The sequence below is a fragment of the Ceratotherium simum genome, chromosome 3 (genome assembly GCF_057802395.1).
Source record: "Ceratotherium simum simum isolate JZ-2026a chromosome 3, ASM5780239v1, whole genome shotgun sequence".
Classification (NCBI taxonomy): domain Eukaryota; kingdom Metazoa; phylum Chordata; class Mammalia; order Perissodactyla; family Rhinocerotidae; genus Ceratotherium; species Ceratotherium simum.
The window spans coordinates 38,812,276-38,840,135 of record NC_141902.1 but is presented as its reverse complement, the minus strand read 5'-3'; the positions used below and the strand labels follow the sequence as shown (position 1 = coordinate 38,840,135).

At 37.6% G+C, this 27,860-nt stretch overlaps 1 protein-coding gene across 18 annotated transcripts in view; it reads right to left on the bottom strand.

Moving 5' to 3' along the window:
* Window positions 1–695: 695 nt before the first annotated feature.
* MGA (MAX dimerization protein MGA) overlaps window positions 696–27,860 on the bottom strand; it is a 156,696-nt gene continuing 129,531 nt past the window's right edge. For 5 of the 18 annotated variants that reach the window (XM_087425513.1, XM_087425524.1, XM_087425495.1 and 2 more), the window contains exons 13-24: window positions 26,457–26,974; window positions 23,917–24,214; window positions 22,097–22,723; window positions 18,000–18,290; window positions 16,305–17,821; window positions 13,385–13,515; window positions 10,933–10,984; window positions 8,184–8,390; window positions 7,213–7,324; window positions 6,696–6,929; window positions 5,401–5,577; window positions 696–4,519 (exon numbers count right to left, since the gene is read on the bottom strand). In XM_087425513.1, the coding sequence (XP_087281639.1) occupies window positions 3,243–4,519; window positions 5,401–5,577; window positions 6,696–6,929; window positions 7,213–7,324; window positions 8,184–8,390; window positions 10,933–10,984; window positions 13,385–13,515; window positions 16,305–17,821; window positions 18,000–18,290; window positions 22,097–22,723; window positions 23,917–24,214; window positions 26,457–26,974 (5,441 nt within the window). In that variant the 3' untranslated portion in view covers window positions 696–3,242. The remainder of the gene's footprint in view (window positions 4,520–5,400; window positions 5,578–6,695; window positions 6,930–7,212; window positions 7,325–8,183; window positions 8,391–10,932; window positions 10,985–13,384; window positions 13,516–16,304; window positions 17,822–17,999; window positions 18,291–22,096; window positions 22,724–23,916; window positions 24,215–26,456; window positions 26,975–27,860) is intronic. The other 13 variants (XM_087425542.1, XM_014780588.2, XM_087425600.1 and 10 more) reach the window with 11 other exon arrangements.

The window sequence follows — 27,860 nt, the reverse complement described above, 5'->3', positions numbered from 1 at the left end:
AAACTTTTTCAAACTTGTTTTAGAAAGGCCTCCTGTCAGGTATTTCATCCATAATTCTAGGGGGAAAACTTGCATTTACTATAAAATTATACAAAGTAATTTGTATGAAATTTATGTAACTGGACTTGATCTATTAGTGATCTTAGAGTAGTTCAATGTCTAAAGCACTCCTTTAATAAAATTTTTTTGTAAATCATGATACTAGTTAACATATATCTTGCTTGAAGAACATCTATCGTCCTTAGCCCCTAAGACTGTGTCTTATGTCCTGTTATTCCCCAGGGTAACAAGCATATTACCTTGCACATATTGGTACTACGAGGCTAGCCTTTCTCCATTGTAGAACGTCTTGAGACAAACACTTGCCATTAAGTTGTACAAAATTTTGAAGTCTCCATGTAAAACATGCTACACCAAACATGGTGTTTTAGAACACCACAAACCTCCCCCAAATGGCATGTCAGAAACTTTTAAAATAGCAAGCAATTTCCACGATAAAACTACTTCAGTGGCACCTCTCTCAACTGTCTCAGGGCATTAGAATTCTCTACTCCCACTCAGCACAAAGTTCCCAACACCAAGTCCTGCTTTAATTATTATAACTGATTTATTTCAAGTTTATACATTCTACCTTCCACTCGCCAAATTCTTCTGTTCTTAGGTTTCTAAAAAAATAGTCATTTTTCAAAAGCAGAAAAGGAAAGATATATATTTAATATATAAAAGAAAAAGCTAAATCTGACATAATTTTATTCTTAAAAACATTCCATTTATTTACAGATGTATAAAAAGGCGAATTATTGGTCTACTGAGATCATGCTTCTTATAGAGTTAGGGTAAGAGCTCACTATCCTCCTGATTCCTCAATTCCTCTCACTCAACTACATCTTTCATAATCACACATGTAATTTTCATAGATCAGTTTCTCCTGGGGTAAGGTTAAAGGGTAGGAGTTTTTGGAGATTTTAGATTTCTATCAAGACTGCAGGATTGTTCTGAAGACTGAGCCCTCCTCAAATTAGCCCTGATGACTTCCTAGTTCTAAGAGGTCTTGAAAACACCATTATCTTGGGGATTTGTAGTGAGATCTGCAGCTTTCCTTGAACACCTGGAATCAGCTCTGATTTCCATCTTTGTACATCTCTCATAAACAGTCAAATATCCTCCCATCAAAAACTGATTCTTACTGTTGGTCTATTTTCTTCTAAAAAAGGGAACAGTGTTCAGAAGCAGAATGGTGGTCCTTTTCCTGAGGATTATTCATTCACTCGCCTTCTCCTTGGCTGACCCTCAAAAGCTATAACAAGAGCTTTGGGAAGTCAGGAGGAAATGTGAGGACGAGACAAGCAAGGAAATAATGGGAAACTGCTATACCTGGATTAAAGTATTAGCGTCTCCAAGGACAATTATTAGCAGGGGAGACAGGTGCTGGACTCCTTGGCTAAGGCATTGAATGAAATCTGCTGGGTAAAGAGTGGGAGGGATAATGAGAAGCTGAGGGGCACTCATTACATACTTCAAGCTTCTTCAGTAACCATTAGAGAAGGGAAGGTTGAGTGCTGATGAGCAGGTCTAGAAAGGTATGTAGCACAAAACCAACAAAGAATTTGCTCCCACTGCAATTTGCAGAGGAAATTTTCCACCCTTTTCAATCTGTTGATTACCAGAGTTACTAGAAAGGGAACCAACCATAGAAGTAATAATTTACTGAATAGAACCATTCCAAGTTGGTCTCACAACCTAGGTCTGAAGATATGCTGAGCGGGATTTGGGATAAAGAAGGCAGGGGATGTAGAAGAAACAGCATCACCTAGGCACAGCCCAGGCACTGGAAGCTCTTGTGTTAGTGTTTCACAACACAAGCAAATCCTGTCAATGAAGACAGAACAGGGGTTACATTCCAAAATATAATTATTTAAGAAAGGCAAAATGCAGCAGCTAAATCCCAATCTATACATTTTCAGAATAGTGATTCTTGCCCCCAGGAGTTTCCAAGAGACCCCAAGTGCACCATGATTATTTACAAACTAGATAGGAAACATCATTTCTATGCTCAATACAAATCTCATCTTCTAGGTTGAAAACTTCAGCCTTTGAGAAATCTATGAAAACAACTATACAAAAATATAAATATCTTTATCTTTACAGGCTATCAGTCCTTCATACCCTGACAGCTAATGAGTGAAAAAGCTCTACAGATCATTGAATCCATGGTAGCAGATAATAAAAAATATATCTTGTGATTCAAATACTGCCTTATTTCCCTGGTAAAGAGTGCCTACTGTGACTTTTCTTTTCTTTACATCCTGTGCAGGTAATAGTGAATGAAACCTTCAAGCACCAGGAGGCTGGTTTGATTTGGGAAATATCCAGCCCCACAGTTTATTTTGGCCACTGTCTCTGGTCTGGGGAGGGAATGCTTTTCATTTTAGCTGTCTCTTGAATGACGTGATTTGTGAAAGGGGGAGGGGCTCCCTCTATACCTATCGCCAAAATATATATTCCAGGTAGAAATCCCTGGTACTGTGAAATGGTCTTTTCAACACCCAAAGACAATAAGGGAGAACTACTATTTTTTTTAAACATCTCAAAATAATTATCTTAGTAATAAAAGTTAAAAGCATTCCTACTTTACCAGAAGGCTTAGATTTATAATTCTGATTGAAAGGGTGAAGGAATGAAAGCTCCTTGGGATTTGAAAGAAGAGAAAATTTTGCTGAATGACACAAAGTCCTTCACTTTGGTATTCCATGGTACCCATCCTCTCTCCCCCTACTCTTGAAACACCAACTAAAAACTATCTCTTCTGAATCCCTTTGCACAAGTGCATCACATTCCTTGGATTTCCGACTTAAACAGCTATCAACTACAGTTCAGTCCAGAGCAACTCCAAAGTCTCAAGCAGCTTTTTCTCTGGGAGGGAAGAACTAGGAACCACTATGGACCTGGAGTCTTGTTATGAATTCCTTGGGTAAGAGGGGCACCTCGTGTTCAGTAATGGATCACATCTTCTTAGAGAGGATGAGGAGACCCAGCACCACAAGTGAGGTAACACATTTTAACATGATCAGAATTTCATAGTAGTAATTTCTTATACCGAGGTCAGCACCCTACCCCCTTTCTCTACCATTATCCACCTCATCAAAGTCAAGGATCACAGTTCCATGACACAAATCAACAGACGCCTGCAGAGAAAGGAGGTTTCCCCTCACAGCCTGGCTTCTGCCTGAGGACAAACAAGTTCATTTCCCTGCAGAACTTGGTGAGGCCCCAGAGTTGCCCAATTTGGCTACAACAGGTGCCAAGGCAGGCATCACCTTGCTCTCCCGGCATTCCTGGTCATTCCCTGTTAAGTTCATTTTGTGTCCAACTGACCCAACTTTGGCAGCTATAGGTGCCAAACAAGGCATCACCTTGAGACTCTGACCATCTGCATCACTGGAAGGATTAGCTACTTTTAAACCTAGAGGTGCCAACTTTGGCATAGGCCTCCACAAAGTATCTGTGCTGTTATTCTCTAGGCCAGCCTTCATGTGTAGGATGGGGGGCGAGGACACACTTTCAGGCTCTGCAGGGATGCCAGAAGTACTCTTCCCTCCATCACCGGCTTTCCTGTGGGAAAGGAGGGAATCCTTTATCTCAGAGTCAATAACAATCTTAAGGACATCTGGCTCAGAAGCTTGTTCTGCAAGTTGTTTTTCATTCTCAGAAAAGTCGTCATCTTCCAAGTGCAAGAGAAGGGGACTGACAGAGTCACTCTCCCCTTGTACATCTGGCAACTCTTTCAAATCACTTCCCAAGTGGCCAACCTGGAAAGCTGCTCTGTTCCCAGGAGGAAGCTTAGTGATAAAAGCCCGTCGAGCATCCCCTGGAAACTCTGTATCCACAGAATTGGGCAGCTCAGCCAGGCTAACAGAATCATCATTTAGTTGCTGATTAAGAAAGGCAATCTCATTGAGCAAAGAAGTCAGTGTCTCATCAGTATCATCCTCATCTTCCATGTTAGTTAGCAGTTCGCTGGGATCTAGAGCTGCTTCCTCTATAGCTGATGCTACTTTTCTCAGTTCCATCTCTATGCTTGAATCTTTGAGATCTTTCATCTTTAATTTATGAAATGGAGACTCTTTTGGCTTCAGTTTCTCTCGTCTTGATTCACTCTCTTTCCATTTATACTGAATCCCTCTCATATCACTAGAAATCTTTTTGGGTAAGAACTCCTGAGCTTCTTGCATACTGGAAACATCAACTATTTGTGGAAAACCAGAATCTTTATTTGCCAGAAAAACCTGTGTTGGACCCAACGCCATTCTGCCATCTCTATGGTTGCCTCTGGAAGAGATTCTACCCGAATCTTCAAAGGAGTTATCTTCATTCCTGACAGTGTTTTTGAGGTGGTCAGGTGACTTGCCAGCAGGAACTTCATGAGGATATTTGCTGCCACCCATATCCACCAAACCTCCTTCTGTGGCCAATGATGTCACATTAACAATTCTTGGCATCATAAATAAGTCGTCATTTTCTGGGGAAAAAAAAAATCATTTAGATCTACAACGGTAAGACTGTCTCTCTCATTCATACCCAATGACCACCTCAGGGAGTTGTAGTCAAAATTCACCAGTCAACTTTTATCAAGATGAAAGGAAATATTAGTTCTTCAAATTATGGACCTAGCCTAATAAGAAAATAGGTAAAATCTAACCAAAAGACTCTTTGATATTCCATCATTAATAAAAGTTCCATTTCACTATTTTATAGAAATGTTCCCCCAAGTTAATTCTTTATCTTAAGGTACACATGCATCTTGATTCTGTTCACCCAATTAACTGCTACTCTAAGGGAAAAATGAAGCCCCAGAGGCAGCACTATAAGAGAAAGGATGACTCCTTCAGATTGGGTTTAGCAGTATTTGTATTGGTAAGGATATCCTTTTACCTTAATAGAAATTTAGGTGCCTAGAACCTAAATCATCAAAGTGAGACCTCCTTTTCAGCTCTACTTTTCCCTCAAAGGGAGTGGTGCTCAAACAGAATCAGGCTGGTAACGTAAGAGCGCACCAGCTCTGAGTACAACACAAAATCGACAAACGTTTATCAACACCAAAAACTAAAACAATGACTGACTCCTCATCTTCCTTTTACTTTCACATCTTTTCAATTCTTTTCCTGCTTAGAAACAACTAGAGATCACAAAATAGTTACCAAACCCAGCTAAAAAACACCAATACATACCACAGATCAAGCCAAATATCTTCTAAAAACAGGGTCATCTCTTACTAAGGCAAATGCAAATGCAATAGCTTTTTAACATTACAGAACAAATTCAAAGGCTTTCTCTGTCATCTGTGAGATATTAGGGATAACTCTTTTTCACTACCCATAGAGGACAACACTTAAGACACACCTGATTGAGCCACAGCACTGCTGGCAACTTGAGGCTTCAAATCTGCTTCTAAGAGAGCAGGAGAAACAGTTACCACTGGTCCTGAGAATAGGGGACCTTTTAAGGTGAGCAACTGCCCTTGCGGAGTCATCACGATGTTGGCAGAGGTGTGTGGAGTGTTAGAGGGTGAGGTATTTTCTGTAAGGAAGATCAGAAATTAGTTAAGGATAAAAGATCTTCAACTAATGCTAGTGTAGCCTAAGAGTCTAGGAAACATCCCTAAAACCACACTCTGACTTAAAAGGCAAGAAGTAAATTTCAAATTTGGTTAGAGAATCTCAACTTGGAAATTACTTTTTGAACCACTTTTCACTGAGTAATGGTTACCTGTCCACTGATTCTCCTAAGGGACAGAATTTCTTATTGTTGAGGAACAGAGCTATGGAATCACTTTTTCAGTGGTCAACTTCAACCACTTCAGATAGTCTTGATGAATAGTCAGGATGAAGACACACACAATTCTATCCTTTACACCTCTAACAAATTACTTCAAGTTTCTAAACCTCAGTTTTTCCATCTGTGAAATGAGGTGACTGGACTAAATGATCATAAAAATCCTTTCTTAGCAATAACATGATTTGATTCTGCAATATTAAAACTAACTCATATTTTAGTATCCATCACTATTTTCTTAGTTGATATAATAAACCAGATTTCCTTATTCATATACTGGGCTACCCAAAGAGTAAAAAAGAATATACCATTCTCTAAGGATGTAAACGAGAAATGTAAACTCAGTATAGCCTCACTTCCAAAATCAAAATAAGAGAGATCAAGAATTTAAAATCAATTTACTTTGTTCCTTAATAGCAACTTACTGATAGGCAATCTGATGGAAAATAGAGCCTGGTTCAACCAAATTAAAATTTTGTAAAATTTCCAATTTCTTTGTCTCAGCTAGACCCAAACTTCCTTAACTCATGAGGAGAACTGCAGGGAAATCAAGAGTTCATGTATAAAGTCTGAAAAGATGGCAGCTTAAAAAAATACTGAAACACTAGAAGAAAAATGCATGACTATGGACTGCTATCAGAAGTAGGTCTTATACGTTAGCATGACTGGTAACTTCTTAGGATTTGCTTGAGTGAGTAAAGCTAGAAACCAAAATCTAATGTAGTTAATATTCTACTTTTTATACAACCCATCTAAAATTCATTTAATTAAAAACTAAAATTATGGCCAAGAGAAGATGTTAAGTCCACTAAACTAAACTGATGTTCTTCTACCTTGAGGAAAGCAAAAAATGTCCCTCCTACCTGTGGCCTGGTCTCTTTTTCTGGAAAGAATCAAAGGTTTCCCCTTCCTGTTATTTATAACCATCTGTCCAAGATCTACAGATGATGCAGAAGATCCTTCCTGCTGTTTGCTAGTTCTGTGAGACACATCAAACTCATCTGATCCCATCTTCTTTTTTCTTTTTTGTGCCTCTAGTGCTTGTTGTTTTGCATAAATGTACTCTAGCTTCTTCAGGACCACTTCTTCTGTCTTACCTATAGGTTGATAGGGAATAAATTGTCACTCTCTATATGACCCCACATAATAATGAGAAACAGAGTCAACTGAAATCAGTTGATTTAACTATATTCCCCAAAACTACGGAAGCCAAGAGTGACTACAATCGAGAAGAAATGTCCCACCCAGTCAAAGGATAACTCTGCTGTTAACTCTAGGAACCAAACCTTAAACTAAGTAGTATCTGAAAGGTCTACTGAGGATTTCTTCTCACTAAAGCTGTTATCATACTCCTTACCAAAGATCATTCACATATCTCACCTGAAAGAGATGATACTTTCCGTATCAAAATATTCCGTTTTCGAGTCAGAAGATTTTTCTGTCCTATCAATTTGTCTGCTTGATCTGTTAGTCCCTGAATTTCACTGAATGCCTAGAACAGAAATAGTATTATCACTTCAATCAATTCGCTCTTGCCTAAAAACAAGTGAGGCCTACACAATTTCTTTAATGAAAAAATCTTTATCTAATATTTTAGAGAACTTTATAATGCCATTTAAAACAATTCTTGATGTTTTGGAAATTATTTTTTATTAAACTGCAGGTTTTCTGGTTTAGACTTTTAAGGAACATGATTATTTCTAAAATGCATCACTGAGCGGTTAACAGGTGTTTCTATTACTGCAAGGACATACAAAACATTTTATTTTGCTTAGATTTTAATAACTAACTTTAAAATCATCTCCCAGTCTAAGTAAAATCTGGTTGAAATAACTTTGCTCTGGAGAGATATGAATGCTTGCCTTAGACTCCTCCAACTTCTACTTAAAGCAATTTAAATGAAGTTACCTTAGATATTCTACATGCAAAGTTAAAACTTCTGCTAGCTTGACTATTTCAGATTTTCTTTTAAAACGACTGTCAACTGTTAAGTATGTTAAAATATCACTTATGTTGTGCTTTTCACTGTGATAAACTGTTCTAAGCGCTATGGAGAACACCAGTGTAAGGAGATTGTGGTAAACAGCTTACCAGAGTTGCTGACTTTATCTGAAGCAAGGATAGCTCAGCCGGTAAGAATCTGACTTTCAATGAAAAGCTGCTCTGACTCAACATAATGACTTTTCCCCCTAAGGGATTTATTGAGCACTCACTAGGTCCACATTCAAATGTTAAATACAAGCTCTATTTCAATCTCCCTCACATGGTAATGGATTCTCTTTCTCATAGTATCTCTAGAAGATTCTGTTAGTAAAGCTCTTTTTTGTCTGTCTTTTACACAGAACTCTTACCCTAGTGAGAATGAGACTTTTGGAAACCTTGGAAGAATGAAGTAATCCCAAAGTGATCTTCAATTTCTCAAAGAGATCCCTCATTTCACCACGCCGGCGCCGCTCATTGGCAGTGTGTGTTCGGCGATAATAAGCAAAAGCTTCTGCTTCTTTCTGTAGTTTTTCACTCCAGTAATCAGGCTTCAGTTTTAAAGGAATAGGTGGAGCCTGTCCAAACAAAAGACTGCCACCTAAATATCTTTCACATGTACCTGCCCTCTTCCTCCATCCCAAATGGCACTAGATCAGACACCCACCAGCTTCTGTCTGGACTATCATAACAGCCTCTTAATCCGTCATCTTACTCCCAGTCCATCCTTCCTCCCCATCTAACTTCAACAGTGTAAATTCTAATACCTGCTAATGTGATCATATCACTTTCCTGCTCAAATTTCAGTGGTTTTCAAATGAGGAAGAATTTGAGGGGAGGGGATCTAAAAAAGTTTATATAATTTATTATTACTAAAACTTGTTTTCATGACACACATGAAAAAAATGAAAATTTTGATTGGTGTAAAACAGGTTTAAAAATTTTTTCTTAAATACTATAAGACCCTTTACAAATCGATAAAGGATCAACTGCCACTCTTCCTAAATCACTGTTCTCCTCCAATCATTCCGAAGTGCTGGATGTTTCCAAAACACACTCTGCAATCGCACACTTCCCTGCCATTACACAGGCTATTGCCTGCACCTATCCTTCCCACCCTATCCTCCATAACTTAATCTCTAAAACTCAAACTTCGGGGGCCAGCCCGGTGGTGCAAGTGGTTAAGCGCCTGCGCTCCGCTGCGGCGGCCTGGGGTTCACCGGTTCAGATCCCGGGTGCGCACCGATGCACCGCTTGGCAAGCCATGCTGTGGCGGTGTCCCATATAAAGTGGAGGAAGATGGGCATGGATGTTAGCCCAGGGCCAGTCTTCCTCAGCAAAAAGACGAGGATTGGCAGATGTTAGCTCAGGGCCAATGCTCCTCACAAAAAAAAAAAAACAAACTTCGCATTTTTCAGGGAAGTCTTTTCCTGAGTCTCAAGATGCCTTAGGCTTCCTTTCTCTCTTATTTACTCTATTTCCATTTTTAGAGTTATTTACTACAAAAAAATGATAGATGCATATAGGGTTTTAAATATAAATATCAGAAGAACTTATAATGAAATCAACTGTGCCCTGCCCCTGTACCTGGATCCTTAGAAATAACCACTTTTTGATTCTTTTAGTAGTTTTTTCTGGTTCTTAAATCTATATCCTAAATAAAAAACAGTAATACAAGCTTATTCTTTCCAATTTTCAATGCTATCTATTTACTTCTTGCTACGCAGAAAAAGATTTAGCTCACACCACTCTCTTACATCTCGCCATCCCATCTTCCTAATATAGATCTATCATTAATTTCAGTTCTTCTATTGATCCCTTTGCAACTTGAATATAATTCTATCTCAATTTCTCATTTCATCAACAAGACAGTATCTCTTTGTAAAATGAGGATGTCAGCACTTGTGTCCTTCCCTTTATTTCTTCTTCCCTCTTTCACCTCCCAATTTGTCATTTGTACTTACACATTTTTTTCAAGACTGAAATTAAGTCTTCCATACTTTATTCATAGGTTATAAAAGTTTTAAAAAATCATTAACAGTAACTACCCTATTACGACAATGTGAATACTACTCATAAAGTGAGTAATAATTACATTTCCTGTCTTCTACAGTTTTTCTGTTTTGTGTTTTCCCCTTCTGATATTTCTAATTGTCTTTCTTTTTTTCTGCCACTGTTTGCCTTTACTATAACCCTGATAATACCACAAAACTCTAACACAAAATCAGGGTCTTTCTCAAGTTTAACTCATTGTGCATTAGTATAGTATGGGAGAAGAAAAGATACAAGATAAAAAATTAACACAAAGTTTAAATATAGCAAGACACCACAAATAATTTGCAAGTAATAATTAGGGTACAAAACAACAGATTGTGTAAAGAAACTATTATGAAAATTCCTATGTCTGAAAAATGTTTTAGGATGAATGAAAAAAATAAAATACAGTGATATATGCAAAAAGATTACAACCATGCAAATATGTATCATATGATCCCCATAACCAGACCAAACCCAAACTAATCGCCCAGTGGTTTTTGAAAGGACCTGAATATCACCCTCCACTTCAACCCAATCTCCATCAATTTATCTCTTAAATTAAGAAGACAGAATAACAAGTGGAAAATAGTTTAAACAACCAAACTCTCTCCCATTCTTATGTTAGTAAGGATAGAGAGAAAACTTTGCTTAATTATGGTACCATGATATCATACACTGAATTAAGAAAATCAAAGGTTTATAATTTCATGGCTCCTTGAATTGCTAGCCATCATTTCAGAGAGTAATTAATTTTTTAGGTCACTGAAAATCATGAGCCTAGAAAAGGAAGAATGCCAGCTTGTTTACATCACATCATTACACTATAGGATTAGTTTTCAAAGAAGCACATCAATTTTCATAAACTCCATACCCATTTTAATTCCTCTAAATTATTCTATTATCTGGGTTTAGAAGAGAATTAAGAGGGGAAAAAAAGCATTAATAGTATAATAAGGGAAAAAAGTTGATTAACTCATTAGTAAAAACAGCCCTGAAAAAAGTCATAGCTAATGTTTTAACCTCAAGGACAAATGCTATCTATTTTATTAAGTGAGCAATTATCAGTAAATTTATTGTAAATACCTTTCGACTCTTTTCAGCAACTTTTTCATCTGCAGAGATATGGGTACGGCACCTAGATAAAGACAGCAGTTTCCAATGTCTTACTAAAATTCAATAATCTAAGACCTATTTCATAGCTATATTAAACTAAACCATCCCAAATTGTCTAAACTGTAACCAGCTTCTTTTCCCCAAAGTCCAATATGTGACAACGTGATTTATTCAACAGTATACTTTTTCTCTAAGAAAAGTGTCCAAATAGTCCCTAAACTGCAAATTACTTTTTTCAATTATGAAATGTCAGACATACAAAACTGTATAAACAAATATATAATGAATATCCATGTATCTACCACCCAGCTTGAGAAATAAAACATCTCAAAAATAAGAGATCCTATGTGCAGCCTACTCAATGACATTTCTTTCCTTCCTTCCTTCTCATAGGTAAACAAGTTTAAACTTCCAAACTGAGTTTACCATGCACATCTTCACTTTTACTGGGAACGTATGATGTATCCCTAAACAGAAAATATTATGTAGCATTTTAAACATTATGTATCATAGTGTATCTTTCCTCAACTGATTTGTTTCACTCAACATTACATCTGAGATATGCTGATACATACAGTCCTAGTTCAATCATTTTAACTGCTATATAGTATTCCACAGTGTGAATTTTTCCAAATTCATTTTTTCAGAATGTTAGTAGTTACTTAGGTTGTTTCCAAATTTTCACAATGCCAAACAATGTTGCAATGGATAGTCCCATACATGACCCCTTGTACATAACATATGTGTGAGCTTTTCTAGGGTATATACCTAGGAGTGGGATTGCCAGGTGGAAAAAAGACATGTACATCTTCAACTTTAGTAATGTCACACTGTTCTCCAAAGTGGTTATAACAATTTACACTCCCACTTGCACTATGTTCCCACTGCTCCACAACTAGGTAACAGTACTATCAGAAATCTCAATTTTCGTCAATCTTATGGGTGTGAATTGGTAAAGTCATTGTGATTTAATGTGCATTTCCCTAATTACTTGTGAGGCTGAACAAATTTGCACGTTTACTGCCGTTCAGGTTTCCTCTTCTGTCAATTGCCTGTGATATCCATTACTTACTTCCATTACTTACTTTTCTACTAGATGGTCTTTTTCTTTCTGATTTGTAACAATTATTTTATATTCTTGATACTAATCCTTTGTCAAACATGTATTGCAATTTTCCTTATAGTCTGAGTTTGCCTTTTCACTGCTTTCATGGTGTTCTGATAGACAAAAATTTTTAACCATCTGTTCCTTTACAGTTTGTGCTCCTTATGTGACAGTTATTCTTGGCCCTTTATTATTCCAGTCCATTAACATGGTATCTCTCCATTAACTGAATTCTTCTTCAATGTCTTTCAATAACATTTTATAAAAGTCTTACACAGCTTTTGTTAATAGTCCGTTTTTTTCTATTACTATTGTAAATGGTATTTTTTATATTACATTTTTTGTTTGTTGCTATTGTATAGGAACTTGATTTCAGTATACAGAATTTATATCCAGCAATAATATATCTAGTTGAACTTAAGTCTAATTAAGTTTTTAAGAGATTTAAACTCTTTCACTCTTAACCAGTAGGCAACTGAAGTACCCTCCAAATAGCTCTGAAGTGAAGGAAACTGCTAGGCCTACTTCCCACTCCTTAGACCTACTTCCCACTCCTTAGACCTTCTCAGCATCAATAGAGATGAAGAATTACTCTTTCCCAACTCATTGCTACTTTATATGGTGGTTAATGAGATAACAGGAAAAGCAAAATGTCTAGCGCAAAATAAGAACCCGTATCTTCTTTCCCTTCTCTCTCTCACACCCTAATCCCTAGTTAATACAAGGCTTATTAAACCAGAAAATGGAATAAATTTTCCTGAGCAAGTCATCATGCTCTCTATATTTTCATCTCATCAGCTAAACAGGTAAAAAAAATTTTCTAACTGCATCTTACCTGTTCAACTAGTAGAGTAACCAAATTTAGAATTTAATGCGTTACTCTTAAAAGATAAAGGAACTAACCTTTGTTGAATCATCCACTTATGTCAGTTATGCTAGTAGCATGTATTACTTCATTTAACACTTCAACTGGGCGCATTTTTCTCATTTCATAGGTAAAGAATCTAGGATTCATAGATTAAAAGACTTGTCCAAGGTTAAATAGCTACAAACCAGCAAAACTAGTATTTTAATACCAATGTGTCATGCTCCAAAAGCATATGTTATTCACATTTATACACTGTCTCCTAGAAATAACCAAGGGAAGTTAATTATCTCTAAATTCCAGCTCCTCTCCTTATCTACTAATCAGAAAAAAGCTAGAGAATAAAGGAACCAGGTCACTTACCCAGAGCTCCCAAACGGAACATTTAGTTTGTTTACGGTCATAAAACAACAGCAACAAAAAACAACAATCCAAAGGGAAACAAGACTTACGGCTGTTTGAAAGGCTGTGTGTGGGCAGCTGTGGTCTTCATGTGGGCAACATTAACTTCCTCAGAGAGCTCTTCCACAGTCTCAATGTCCACCTGCTCCTCATCATCCTCAATGTATTCTACACAGTTATTCTGAAATACAACATTCCAACAGTAAATAAAGTTTTGAGAAACAAGCACATCTCGACTTTTCAACTGAATGTTCCCCTTATAAAACCAACCAGTGCCAATGATCTTATACCATGAGTACTGATAATCCTAAATTTGTTAATTATAAGGAGGAATTAAGTCATAAAGACAACATATGATTAGAGCTAACGACCGAGAACTACAGTATAAATCACAGATATATATTAAACAGACGTCATTAGACTGAACAGTGTGTCCCCAAAGGGCTGTATTGATGCTTCAGTATTATTTCTAGTGGACAAAATTCAGGTACAGATGTATTAAAGCTGCATAAATCTTAAGATTAAATAGCAGTAAAATAAAATTTGGTGAGAGGGAAGGTGGAAAGGAGAACAATTCAGGTTCTATTTTAAGAGTGCTTCATGGCTAACCCCATATCAGACACCCACAAAAAATACTCAAGGCAGATAGGGAAATAGACTATAGCCCAGACGGTCTTCTAAGACTCTCAACCCCACAGAATGAGAACTTCTGAAGAATCTCGGGTATCAAAAGAAGCCCAGGCTTGCTGTACTTGATTATACCAAAAAACGAGTCAATCAGTAAGCATTTATTGAGCACCTGTCACAGAAACTCACTGTGTATTTTATATAACAGTAGAATATATGGATTACGGATATGCAGATATTTTTAAGTCCACCTTTAAAAGTAGTGTTTACTATGCCAGAAACTAAACAGGGAATATATTATCTATAATCGTACTGTACCAGAGAGGCACAACTCAAAATGAGGCATCCCAATCACCTTATTAATTCTATGTTTAAACCTGTTGGAAAAATTACTTACCCCCAAATTAGAGGCTCCATAAAGCTGACAGACACTAAATGCAAGCCATCATTTTATGTTCCCCAATTTAAGCACAATTTAAACAATGTATATTAAAATTAACTCTAGGAAGCTAAATCAACAGAGTCTCAACAGAATCTAAAGAGCATGAATAGCAGCAATGTAGGTAGATGCTTTACAATATTTAAACTGAAGAATGTCTGCCTACTGCATGGCTTTAACTGCAGGCTTTATAAATAATATCTAATAAATCTCACAATGAAAGATTTAAATTAAAGAAGTTACAACTTTCCTTACACTATTCCAATACAATGCTAATCCACAATCATAAAGATATCATAGGTGATGGATATGTACATGAATACAACGTAGAATTTAGATTTTAGAGATCATTTAACATAATACCCTTACTTTAAAAAAGGTCAGTATACCCTCTATGTCAGATTCCCTCCCTATTAGGAAATTCAAGCAATGCCACCTTGTATGATTAAGACACTCTAAAGGTTCTATTAAGTCAATTCTACTGATAGCAATAGTTTTCACTGGTTTTAAAGTTGGACTGTTTTTGGTCTGATGCTTACTCAGGCTGACTTACAATGGGAGACTCTACAAAAGGCACCAGAAGATCTGCAATCTAAATCCTAAACTCAGTGAATTCAGATTTCTTCAGCTACCTTCAGACATCCACCCTCGAAAAGGATTAGGCTATAGATAGACTATACAGCAAATGCATATAGAATCATCCAATTGTGAAGCTAGATCCTCATTTTACAAATGAGACAACTGAGGTACAGAAATAACCAACATAGGAACACTAAAATATTTAAACATTTTAGAGTTTTAAAATACTAATCTTTTTGTTATATTTTATCTGCATAAGGCAGTAAGGTATTAACAGAGAAGGACCAGGTAACACAGAGGCTGAATGAATCGCAAGTGAGATTCTAAAACAACCAATTGCATGAAAATCAGTGCAGAGGGCCATATTATCTGCTACTAAAGACAGGGACACAGTTTAGATTTCAGGGCACCTCACAGGCAGCTGGCTATAATCCTATGTTTTACATCAGATCCCATGTCAGGGGTCAGCAAATGACAGCCCGCCATCTGTTTCTGTAAATGAAGTTTTATTGGAACACAGCCACACTCATTCACTTACTATTATTTATGGCTGCTTTCACACTACAACAGCAACTGAGTAGTTCTAACAGCAAGCCACCTAGCCTGCAAAGCACAAAATATTTAAAATCTGGTCCTTTACAGAAGAAGTTTGTCCAACTCCTGCCCTGTAACATACCTGACTCTCACAACCCTAAAACAGGAAGTCTCCAAAAATGGCTTCAGAAAAATAAAATAAATAAATTATAAAGGTCATATTACAGAAGAAATGACCAAAGTTCAGAATATAAATTCTGGAAACTAATTATTTAATTTTAGGAGATAATTAAAAAGCACCTGAAGGCAGGGTTATATTAAAATATTAAATGGTATTTTCCATTTTTCTCCAAAAATAAAAATATCTCTATATGTGCAGGCAGATAAGTTCTCCAGTTCTAAGGTCACTCATTCTCTGTTTCTTATATATCTACCAAATAAGCTACAATCACTTCATAGAGAAAATGTCAAAGAAACTAACTGAGATCAAATGCAAGTAGTGGTTTCAGGATTTCTTTTTTTAAACCCAGTTGCGTAGGGACTCCCAAGCATCTATCCCCCGAAGGCTTAAGCCACCTTCCCATAATATTAGACAAGTCTCAAAGAACAATATAAGCTCAATAAATGTTACCTGACTGACACAGCCTAAAAACTACAAAGTCATTTAATCATGATCTAAACCTAGGCACCCAAGTGAATGCCTCAGGTCTTAGTGATCTTCTGGAAAAGCTACTGTCTCTAATAAATTATTTAAATCCTTGAGGTTTCAGTCACAACAAAAATGGGCTCACCACTTTTTCTACATCATCAACCTCCTCACTCTGGTAGTCAGAAACAACATCCACAATCTCATCAATAGAATCATCGGTTTTCTCATTCTCATCTTCCTCATCTTCCTCTTCCAGATCCAAAACAGCAAAGTCAGCACTGCTTCTCCTACCCTTCTTCTCTTGCTTTGGTTGTATATGTTCTCCTGAAAGCAGTAAGTGCCCTTGAAAATGTCCTTCCCCTCTGCTCCCTTTTGTAGCTCTCCCGGGAACAATGGAGAAGGCTGCAGGACTAGAAATCCTACTCCAAGAATCACATTCAGTTTTTAAAACTCCGACATTCTCAGTAGTTCCATTTTTTCCAAGTAAATCAGAGATGCCTTGTTCTTGTTGAAACAAATCTGAATTTCCCTGACAAGTCTTTGTTTCTTTAACTAACTGCTCGTCTCCATCCTTCTTGCATTCTTGTGAAGTTCCACCACATTTTGGGGTCAAAGGGCCCTTCAAGTGTTTTCTCCATCTCTCCCTAATACTGTCCTTCTCCAGAGAGTCTCCACATCCCTTCTCCTTGGCCTCTGGCTGTGGATTAGATTGCTGCTCCACAACTTTGCTGCCTGATAATTCGAGTTTACTTTCTTCCTTAGAGATGACCGGAAATTCATTTGATTTTTCCTCTGGATCATCTAATCCTTTCTGCTGTTCCACTTTCACACCACCAAGTTTTTTAAGCTGTACATTATTTACACTTTGGACTGTCATATTACTGGCTTTTTCAGAAACAGTCTTAACTTCTAGAACAGTCAGTTTTTCTTTGGAATTGTTATGATTCCTAATCCCAAACTCTTCATCACTATCTTTACAGTCTTCACCTGTGTGTGACCCAGTGCTACAGGAGTGCTCACACGGTTTAACGGTCGCAGGACCTTCTTTTATAAGCGATTCTTCATCTAAATGATCACCCCCATCTTCCAAGGAATCATTCAGGATTTCTTCAGAGGGAGTAGCTCCTAAGTTTTGCTTTATTATATTAGCCTCAGGGTCTATACCTTCTCCTTCTGACTGTAGGGCCTTCTTAGTCGCCTGCTCTCTTTTTAAAAAGCTTGTTTGATCTTTCTGGTCTGCATTCTGCGATTCTCTCTTCATCTGAAGAGAGGCAACATGTTGAAGAATGGAGCTTGGAACAGGCTTTTGTCCTGGGAGCTGCAACAAGGCAAAACTACCAGACTGGAGAGGAATAAGACTGGCTGTACCAACAGGCTGCCCTCCTGAGCTGTAGGTTATTTTGGTTTCAGAGCCTGTTTTACTCGCAAAGCTTTGTGGTTCAGGAGGGGAAATCCTAAGGGTCAATGTACCAGACTGAGACACAAAACTAGGTCCAGAAGAAAGCAACGATGGTGCCTGAGTGATAACATTCACTGCTGGAGAAGACCCAACAGCCTGAATTACAGGATTCATAACAGAGAAAGCAGAGGACGAAGCAGAAGATGGTGGAGTCTCTGAAGGTTTGGAAGGAGTGGGTAACCGGATTCCCATCACAGACCCTGGCAAGAAAAAGAAAATTTTAAATCACCATTGCCCATCAAGACTTTCAAGGCATGCTTTTGTTTTTGGAAGGTGACTCTAAGAGACTAAGACGACCAATCCTCATGTTTTAACATACCATATGGCCAAAGGATTCAACAAAAGAAAAACTCATCAGAAAGATCTCCAATTTTATACCTGGGTTCCGAAACACGACAGGCTGTAAGTTGGGCTGGGTATTAGAGCCTCGAAGCTGATGCAAAGGGAGGAGCTGGACAATCTGCCCATTAGGGTGCCTGAATAGGTTCATTCCACTTGGGCTCCTAACAGGCTGCAAGACCATCCGATGTCCCTGAAGTTGTGTGTTTGGGACAGGTCTAAGGGTAGGAGAACCCTGCTGCACTGGAATCAACAACAATCGAGGTCCAGGACGTTTCACTGTGTTAGGAGAGACCTGTGGTGTAGCCACTGGAATCTGAGGGGCATTTTCTGAAAAACAGGAAATGGAAACATAGTATTAGAATTTCCCTTTAACATACATAGGAAAAAATTATTATGACGTAGGATCTGACCATGCTACAAATAACTTCTAATTTGAATTATAAACTTGGTGAAACCCTATACCTCTATGATATACTACTTAATAGTCCTACAGCTGAGAACAATTTATCTTAAACCTAAGTATTAACCAGACACTGCAGGGCCTTACATTTGGAATGGTAAAAAAAGAAAGCATCAATTGTCAAGAGGTTCATTTAAAGAGATAACGCTTCTGCCTAATGAAAAACTTGGGTATGCCTCTAAATTTGGATTATCATGAAAGTTAAAGAGATCATTCATGATAAAATTCTCTTCAACATTATTTTTTTTTTTATAATTTTATTTATTCATTTATTTGTTCCCCCAAAGCCTCAGTAGATAGTTGTATGTCATAGCTGCACATCCTTCTAGCTGCTGTATGTGGAACGCGGCCTCAGCATGGCCAGAGAAGCAATGCGTCGGTGTGTGCCCGGGATCCGAACCCAGGGCCGCCAGCAGCGGAATGCGCGCACTTAACTGCTAAGCCACAGGTCCGGCCCTCTTCTTCAACTTTAAAATTCAGGCTGTTAACACTTAACTAGACTTACGACTTAGTTTCACAGGTCATACTCAAGTAAGATAAAGTCAAAGACCAAAAACCATGAGATATAAAAAACTTCTTGGCTTTTAAAATTCACTGACAAATAAGCAAAGTGGATTTGTGGAAATTATTTTTCAAAAGGAAAAAAAAATACATACCCCCACAAAAATGGAATGAAATTAAGAGACATCAAAGAAGCAGGGAAGTAAAGCCTGGTTAGGAAGAGGCAAAAGACAGTTTTAAAACAAATAGAAAAAGTAGAAATCTAATGCAGAAGATGTAAATTAAAAGAGATTTCAAACCATTAATAGTACCCAAAGGTGCACTTTAATGTCTAGAGGACATATTTAGAAATACTAAAGACAAGGGAAAAAATAATATGAGTAATCCACGGATATATTTTCGGCCATTGGGATAAAGAGGTAGGAATAATGATAATAGTAAGCATAAATGACACTGGTCTAACATTACCATTCAAATTAGTGAACTCATTTAAAATTATTAATAAATAAGATTTTTCACTAAATAGAAAAATCAACAAACCAAATAAAACAAAGATTTTAGCTTAACATGTGATATACTATCAGATAAGCACTCTGCCCACAAAATATATCAAATTTCTTTTTTTTTTTTTTTTTAAGATTTTATTTATTTTCCCCCCTAAGCCCCAGTAGATAGTGGTATGTCATAGCTGCACATCCTTCTAGTTGCTGTATGTGGGACCCGGCCTCAGCATGGCTGGAGAAGCAGTGTGTCAGTGCATGCCCGGGATCTGAACCCAGGCCGCCAGCAGCGGAGCGTGCACACTTAACCACTAAGCCACGGGGCCGGCCCCGTTTTTTTTTTTTTTTTTTTTAAAGATTTTAGAAGGTTTGAAATCCATGGTTTTTTGTTTTTTTTTTTGAGGAAGATCAGCCCTGTGCTAACATCTGCCAATCCTCCTCTTTTTTGTTGAGGAAACTGGCCCTGGGCTAACCTCTGTGCCCATCTTCCTCCACTTTATATGGGACGCTGCCACAGCATGGCTTGCCAAGCGGTGCGTCGGTGCGTGCTCGGGATCCGAACCAGCGAACCCCGGGCCGCCGCAGTGGAGCGCGCACACTTAACTGCTTGCGCCACTGGGCCGGCCTCAAATTTCTAAAAGAAAGTCATGCTCCTGACATTTACATGACATATTTTATAAAGAAGATCCAGCACTACTCTTAAAATGAAATAAAACACAAAGACCAAACTGTTCATGAAAAAAAGTGTGCAATTCAAACAAAAACCATTCATCTATCTTATATGAATTAAGAAACATGTTAAAGCATTCTTAATTTCCTGAACATTTCTATTCGAATTAAGTTTTAGAGAGTGATTCAAAACCAAATTACTCAAATTCAGAGAATGAAAGCAGCCTTTAATACACACACTATTGAAATGTGGAAGAGGGGAAGAGGAGAAAGAGAAAAAGAAGGAAAGTCAAATGAAAATACCACAGATGTCTAATTGCCTGAGTTGGGATCCTCTTTATGAACCTAGAAAAAAATTACCCACAATTCCTTAGAAGTAGCAGTTATCTGAATCAGCTCCACTTACAAAAGAGCAAACAAGAAAATTTGTTAACATTAGTATTTCCTCAAGTGGTATTAGAGAAGATACTTTTAGGTGATATGTGGATATAGAATAACACCATATATCACATTGTCAGAAAGTAAGTCCCTTTTCAATTTTAATCTTTGATTATATACAGAAGAAAGTACCAGTCTTTGATGTCTTTAATATTATGCCAACATTTTCTAGCTTTCCTCATTAACAGAGAGAGCAAGCCTCATGCTAAGAACATAGAGTAGCTAGCTAAAATTTAATATTTATTATTATTGTTTCCAAAGAACTACAAAAAGCTAAACTACTACAGTTTCATGATAGAATTAAAAATATAAAGAAGATTGGAATCCTATGGTTTAGAAAACAGCATCAGTTGAAATATGACAAGATATGAACCTTGAGATTCAACAGGAAATCAAAGTAGCTTCATCAACGACTATCTCACTTCCAAAATTATACATTAAACTAATCACTTTTGTATGTTTATTTACAGGGAGATGCAGAAGACAACAAATTTAATACTGTGATTCACTTTTCCTTTCAACAGAACTTCAACTTATAAACTAACTTCCAAATCACTTCTTTCCTAAAATATCAACAGGGATTTGGACCATACCACTAAAGGCAAAAATATTTAGTAGGAGAAATATCAGTAACAAAACCAGAATTGCTGTTGGTTATTTATTTCCCCTTAAATCCTGAAAAGTCTCTCACTCTTTTCCATAGTAATTCCCCTTTGAGTACACTACGAGAACCATTTACCTTAGCTGGTCGAGTTAAAATATAAAAATTACCAAAGTGTAGGATAGTCTTATTTTAAATTCACTTAACCTAAGCCAACAAGAGAGAACTTTTAATTTTAATTAAAAAGTTGATAAACATATAAAATATTAGAGTCCTAAACAAAGAAATATGCTTCCTTACTTTTATTTCGATCACTTCATGTATAATAATTAAGTAGGAGAATAATGTCAGTAGTATATGGGAGTTGGGCTGATTCACAAATGATTACTAGGCAAGAGAACCTAGAATTTTAATCTTCAGCAAGAAGGAGAGAGAAAAAAAGCCCTCAGCTCGGCTGCAGCATAGGCAGAAGCCCTCTGATCTCTTTCTCTTTTTTTTTCTTCAATTTAAAAGCACTACCCCCCACCTCAGAAAAAAAGGGAGCACCTACAGTTGGGTTCCCTCCTCAAATATGTGCACCCCCAGCTCTCAGCACACAGCAGGTTGCACTTCCTCTCGTGCCCACTTTAATGGCTGCTCTACTGGGTCAGAGATCCACTCCCTTATGCGTTATTTCAGAATCCTTCAGCCAACATTTCCATTCTAATGTTGTTAAGTATTTTTAATCTCCTGAGGAAATCTCCAGCCCCACTAAACCATCTGTCAAGGCTGTTCAATTTATCTCCAAGGTACCAGTTATGGTTTTATTAGCGCTCTAGTTACTAAGCTGCATAGATTTTCAGTGATTTGTCCCTACACAGGGAAACACCTACACTGTTACCCTGATATATCTATAATCCTACCACAACCACAAAGTTATATAAATAGCTGTACAGTAAACCAGCTAGTAACTACTAGGCCTTACCTGGTCTCTGGCTCACTGGTGGACTCCCATCAATTCCCGAGAGTATTATGGGAACAGAGCCCAGAGATGAAGTTGGTGTGGTCACCATGGAGGAAGATGCAGCTGTGGTCACCACGACTATGGAGGTGGAGGCAGTGGAAGCAACAGGAAGAGTTATGGTTGGAGGAGATGCTACCAAAGACTTAGGAAAAGCAACTGAAGCCACAGGGGTAGTTATCCCAGTCGTTTTGATAAGGTTCACAGTGGCTGTAGACTGGGTAGGTGTTACAGGGGTGCTGGTATTAGTTTCAGAGACCTCAACAACCCCTGCAGTGGTGGCACCAGAAGAATAAGTAGTTTCTTTAATTCCCACGTCAGAAATAGCAGTCACAGGTGTCACAGCAGTAACATTCTCTAAAAACACTTGAGGGGTGGTAGTAGTGACAGCAGCAGTCACAGGGCTGCACACCTGAACTGGCTCAGAAGAAACCACAGGTGTGACGACCATTACTGGAGAAGGTCTGATACTGAACTTCTGTGGCCCTGTTAGGGGTTGGGGTGTGCTAACTCCAGGTATCTTCTGCTGCAGGGCTCCAACTTTACTCATCACAAACTGTGTGAACACACCACCAGGAGAGGGTCGAGCCGCTGCAAATAAAAATTTGCAGGTCAAAAATCTTTAGTTCTCATATTTTATCCTCTTAGTGACTGTGTTTATCAACATTTACTGTGCACCACTGGGTCAATTTCTTACAGGTACTACCTACCTGAATTATATGTGCCAATTTCCACCCACAGAAATCAAACACTCCCTTCAACCCAAACCAAATCTTTGTAATTCTAATAAGAAAGGGATTAAAATTGGGTGTCCCTACTGAAATTCTTTTGGCTATGCAATATAGCCAAAGTGCCAGGACACTAAATAAGACACTACAGCAGCACACAATTTCATCATCTAAAACAGATGAAGAAAGAAAGATTTTTTTCCTAATTCTAATTTTAAAACTTGTTTCTGCCACTTACTCCTGGTCCCAGTACCTCCATCTCTTTATTACTGTCCTCTTATGTCTTATGAGACAGTTAAGTTTTTGCATATTTCTAAAATGTACGAAGACATTTTTCAAAAGAGGGCAGGATAGGACTGCTTTTTTTTTTAAATCACCAGAATAAGAATACAGCAATTGACACTTTTACTTAACATTCCTAAATAGATTTGAAACAAAAAGAGGAATTCAATACACCAACTGTATATACTCTCAATGTTAAAACACAAATGCTTTCAAGAAGGAAATTTATTACAGACTCTAGCATTGAAATGTTAAACAAAAGAGGTTTTCATTCACACAACAGGGATGAACAGAATAAAGCAATGTTTCCAAAAATTATGTTTTACAAGAGACTTCCCACTTTAAGCCTTTACTAACTCAACCCACTTTGATTTCGCTCGCTCCTTAGTTTCCTAAGTTCAAGGAACATACATATGATTGGTACCAAAAACTCCAGTCCTCATAGGAGAAATATTAAATTAGGGAAAGTATTTAAGAATATGTCTTTCCCTTTTTAAAAACAAAATTAAAAGCCTAAGTCTTTTCTACATTAATAAAACCAATCTAAAAGTCTGGGAAATAACTGTAAAACTAACTAGAATTCAATTCATCTAGTGTTGTAGGTCATCAAAAGAGTTAGCCAAAAATGAAAAAATTTCAGGCAAGATGGACATCAAGGAGCAGAATAATGCCAAATTCCATATGTCTCTAATTTGTACAACCTCCATACCTGTAATTCACTGGCCCAGCACCAAGTCACAGGCCTTTCCAAAACATACATACAGTCCAACTTACCAATTGGTCTTTTTGCTGGGACAAATGCCTTCAGATGCTTCCCAGGGCGATTTGTTGTAGTGCCAGAGGAGGATGCCGTTTTGGAATTGGATGTTGAAGGCAACAGGGTACGTGGTTTCCTGGATGCAGCCACCTTGGCATTGGATGCTACCTTGGAGATGACAGTACTGAGGGTTGAGAGGTCCAGGACTGAGGGTCGCAACCTGCCTGTGATATAAGCAGCTAGCCTATTGGCTGGATGCAATGCCCCCATCTGTCCCAATAGCAACTTAGCCTGCGGGTAACTCTTACCATTAACCTGAAACAAGTGGCAAAGAGAAATTCTGTAAAGATAAAATTCTATTGCTAACTCATCTCCCTTGACAGGGGTTTCATTTTTACAAGGTTTTAAAAGTCTATTCTTCAGACTTAAAGGGAAAAAAAAAAAGGACTTTTTCCATTTGGTATAATCTGAGTAATTAGGAGGTGAAAAAATGCTGTCATCTGATATTCCTAACTAATCTCATCTCCTTCATTTTAGTAGTTTGGAAACAGAGAATCTTAGAAACTTATCATATCTGCACCCTAGATATGTGAAAGATACAGTCAAGTCTAAGGAATCATCCAATTGTTTTACTTGTCAATAAGCAATTCTGGTTATGCTATTAACAATCATCAGCAAAACATGAATAACTGTTCCACAGACTCTCTGACAAGACCAGAGTCATAATAAAACCCTCTCACAAGGGTCCTTTCAAGCATCCTTCATATTTGAAAAATATATGGTGAGTCTACTTTAAGTTATAAGAAAGCCACAAAGTCACCTCAGTTTTCAAAAAACTCAAACTTTGAAGATACTGTCTTCATCTCTTGGACAAAACTTGGGCTCAAGATAAATGCTAGTAGAAACTCATGATTTTAGAAATAGTCACTAAACTATGAGAAGAAAGTGAATCAATGAATGAGGTAAAGATTTTTCTCTACTGCCTGAGTTGATAAGACTGCCCATCTTGGGCAATAGGATAGTTTTTTTAAACAAGAAAGAAACCAAACACCTCCCAAGTTTCTTACCCATGTTCTCTAAGTCATATTGCTGGGTGACTACAGAAGACATCCTTTTCTGTCCCTCCTTTCCATCATTTAAAAGGAGGAGGAGGTGGAGTGAGATGGAGAAACTCCTACTCTCTAAATTAATAGGGAATTGGTGAGAAAAACAGCTATAGTAAGCCACTCTCTCTTCAAAGACACAAAACAAAATTATTCTTTACTACTTAAATAAAATTATGATTATTCCCAGACAGATCAGGAATATCTTTGCCTCGAGTCTGGTACAAAAAAAAATATGACCTTTCCATCCTAAAGTAAACTTTCCTATATAATTTTTTCAGATTGTGTGGATTCTAGGTCAGATACCCCATCTGATCCTTTAGGACCTGCTCTGAAGATTACTCAGCAGCTTCCACAAAGCCCACATTACAGTGGCCAGAATGCTTAGGCAAGTTCACATTTTATGGTGGCTTTCCAAGTCCTACTCAGGAAAGGAGAACATGAAATTTCTATGCTTGTATTTTAGAGGGTCTAGTCCCACTAGAAATGATCTCAGGTAAGGTTTTGCTCTCAAAGTATCAATCAATAAATGAAATAAGGAGAAAACACTGTTCTCATCACCATTAAGAGTTTAAGAAATACCAACAGAAGTAGTCACATAGCACCAAGAGTAAACTGCAATAAAAAGTTTTTAATTAAGTAGATCAGTCATATTAATGGAATAGTCCTTCATCCAGAGAAGCAGTCAAGCTAGTAAAGTCAAGTAACCTTAGCAATAACATCAGACACTTCCAACACATTTGCTGCTCTGATATAAAAGTGCATTTAATGCCACTGAGCAAGAGGAAAAAACCTTTTTGACTATGATTACAGTCTGATTCAGAACTTCTCTTTCCAAAGGATTTTCTAGATGCCAGTGTAATTTTACTAATATAACCTGCCTGAATTACTAAACAGCAGATATATTTGTTGTACAACAATGATTATACTGGCAAAAACCCTATGATTCAAATAAAGAAAAAAAATATAAGTAAATTGTGGCTCAACTGCCTAAAATTTTAAGTAAGTGAATAACACCTTACTAAATTAAAATTTTCTCCAAGTTTCCAAACATATACTGCCTATCTTAAAATCAATTTCACCTTGTTTTGTTTTGAAAGCTGTCTGCTAATAAAAACTCCAAGAACTAGACTGAATCCCTTACTATCCTTGCTTGGTTGTCAAAGTAGCACGAAAGCCCAGACAACAAAGTTTAAGAGGAGCAACCTTCTGGGAAGACTGGAAGGAAAATTATAAGCTAACATAGAGCTCCACATTTCTTTTTGTAAATGTGCCAAAAGTTCACTCTAGGTATGCATCTAACCTAGGCCTATTGCAAAAAGAGATAATGATTTTGTCACCCAGTTCCCAGGAAATGTAAGGATAAATGATATAAGGCCCACAAGGGCTCTGAAAAATCAAGATGTTACCTAAGGATAAAAAGGTGCTACATCCAGATTAAAGATAATTCTCACCTGGATAAGCCCAGATGTGCTTGAACTGGGTTTACGTTTATAGGCCACAAGCTTCCCTGCAGGAGAAAGCCCTGCATAAAAGGGCAGACCTTTGCCTCCATGTAATCTCTCCCTCACTGAATCCAGGGCATCTGTCTGCACAGGAGAGATATCATCCATTTTCCCAGGGGATAATGGACCATCAGGAGTCTCTGATCCAGATTTCTCAGCCATATCATCTTGGTCTTGACATGATGGCATAGAGATTTTCACACGAGAAGAATAAACGGGAGGGTTCTTCTCACCCCGGCTCTTTCGCTGAGAAGCCAACTCAATGATGAAGCTGCCCACCTTAAGTGATTGTGGCATGTTGCTATTGATGTGCTGGGATAAGATGCTCAAAATCTTGCTCCGGTCCTCCTCCCAGTTGCAGTCTGAGATGATTTCTATCAGTTTGGTGGGACCACCAGGTGACCTTTGATGCACATAGGAGGTAGAAGAGGATTCCCCTTCATTGCAGGAAGACTTCCAGCTCTTCTCTGATAAGAAATTGAAAAATATTTCTGCATCACAGCATTCTATAGTATATTTTGAAAGATTTTTATTTTCCATGAGTTCTCAGAAAAGTGCCGGGGCGTAGAAATTCAACAGTTGCCTAGTAGTCCACTCCAATGTAGTTTCATTGGTAATTTAACACTCACAATTTGGGAGTTTTCCAGAAAAGAGAAAGATTCCAGAGAATCAGACTACGACAGTCTTCACTATCCTGCTGACTGGGCTCTCTTAATAAAAAGGGAGTCCACTTGAGACTGCTCTAAGAAGCCATAACTATTATATAAGAAAGTGTTATTTTGCAAACAAATCATGACCTATAACCAAAGTTAAGCTTATTTGGTATAGTTTAATATTCTGCTATCCATATAGGCAAAGCAAAGATACTTGCAAGATGCTTTATAACATATGAGGGTAGAGTCAATCCTAATGAACAGCAAGAGAGATAGTGTTCTGGTTTAAAAAAAAAAGAAAAAAAATGTTCACTCTACCTCTAGTTTCTACTGCAAATACTACTGAATTACTTCTATGCCTCAAGATATGATTGCTCCACTTCAACATTGTGTGCAGATCACTCAACTCACTCATGTATTTATATTTGTGGCAACAGATTAACCAGATGTATATTTGACTAGACACCTAGATTTCTACAGGAGAGCCTCCCAACGAATGTAACACAGTTAGAGGTATGTCAGGATACAGAGTCCCTCAGCCTTCAGGATGATCGTGTTCTCAGGCAGGTTCCCACCACCCCAGCAGCCTCCTCCACTTAGAAACATTATCACTTTTTGTGTATACCATGCCATAAAAAAAAGTTGAGAAGCACTGCTGCTTAAATGTCTGAAGTCTTAAGAAGCAAAACCAAAAACAAAT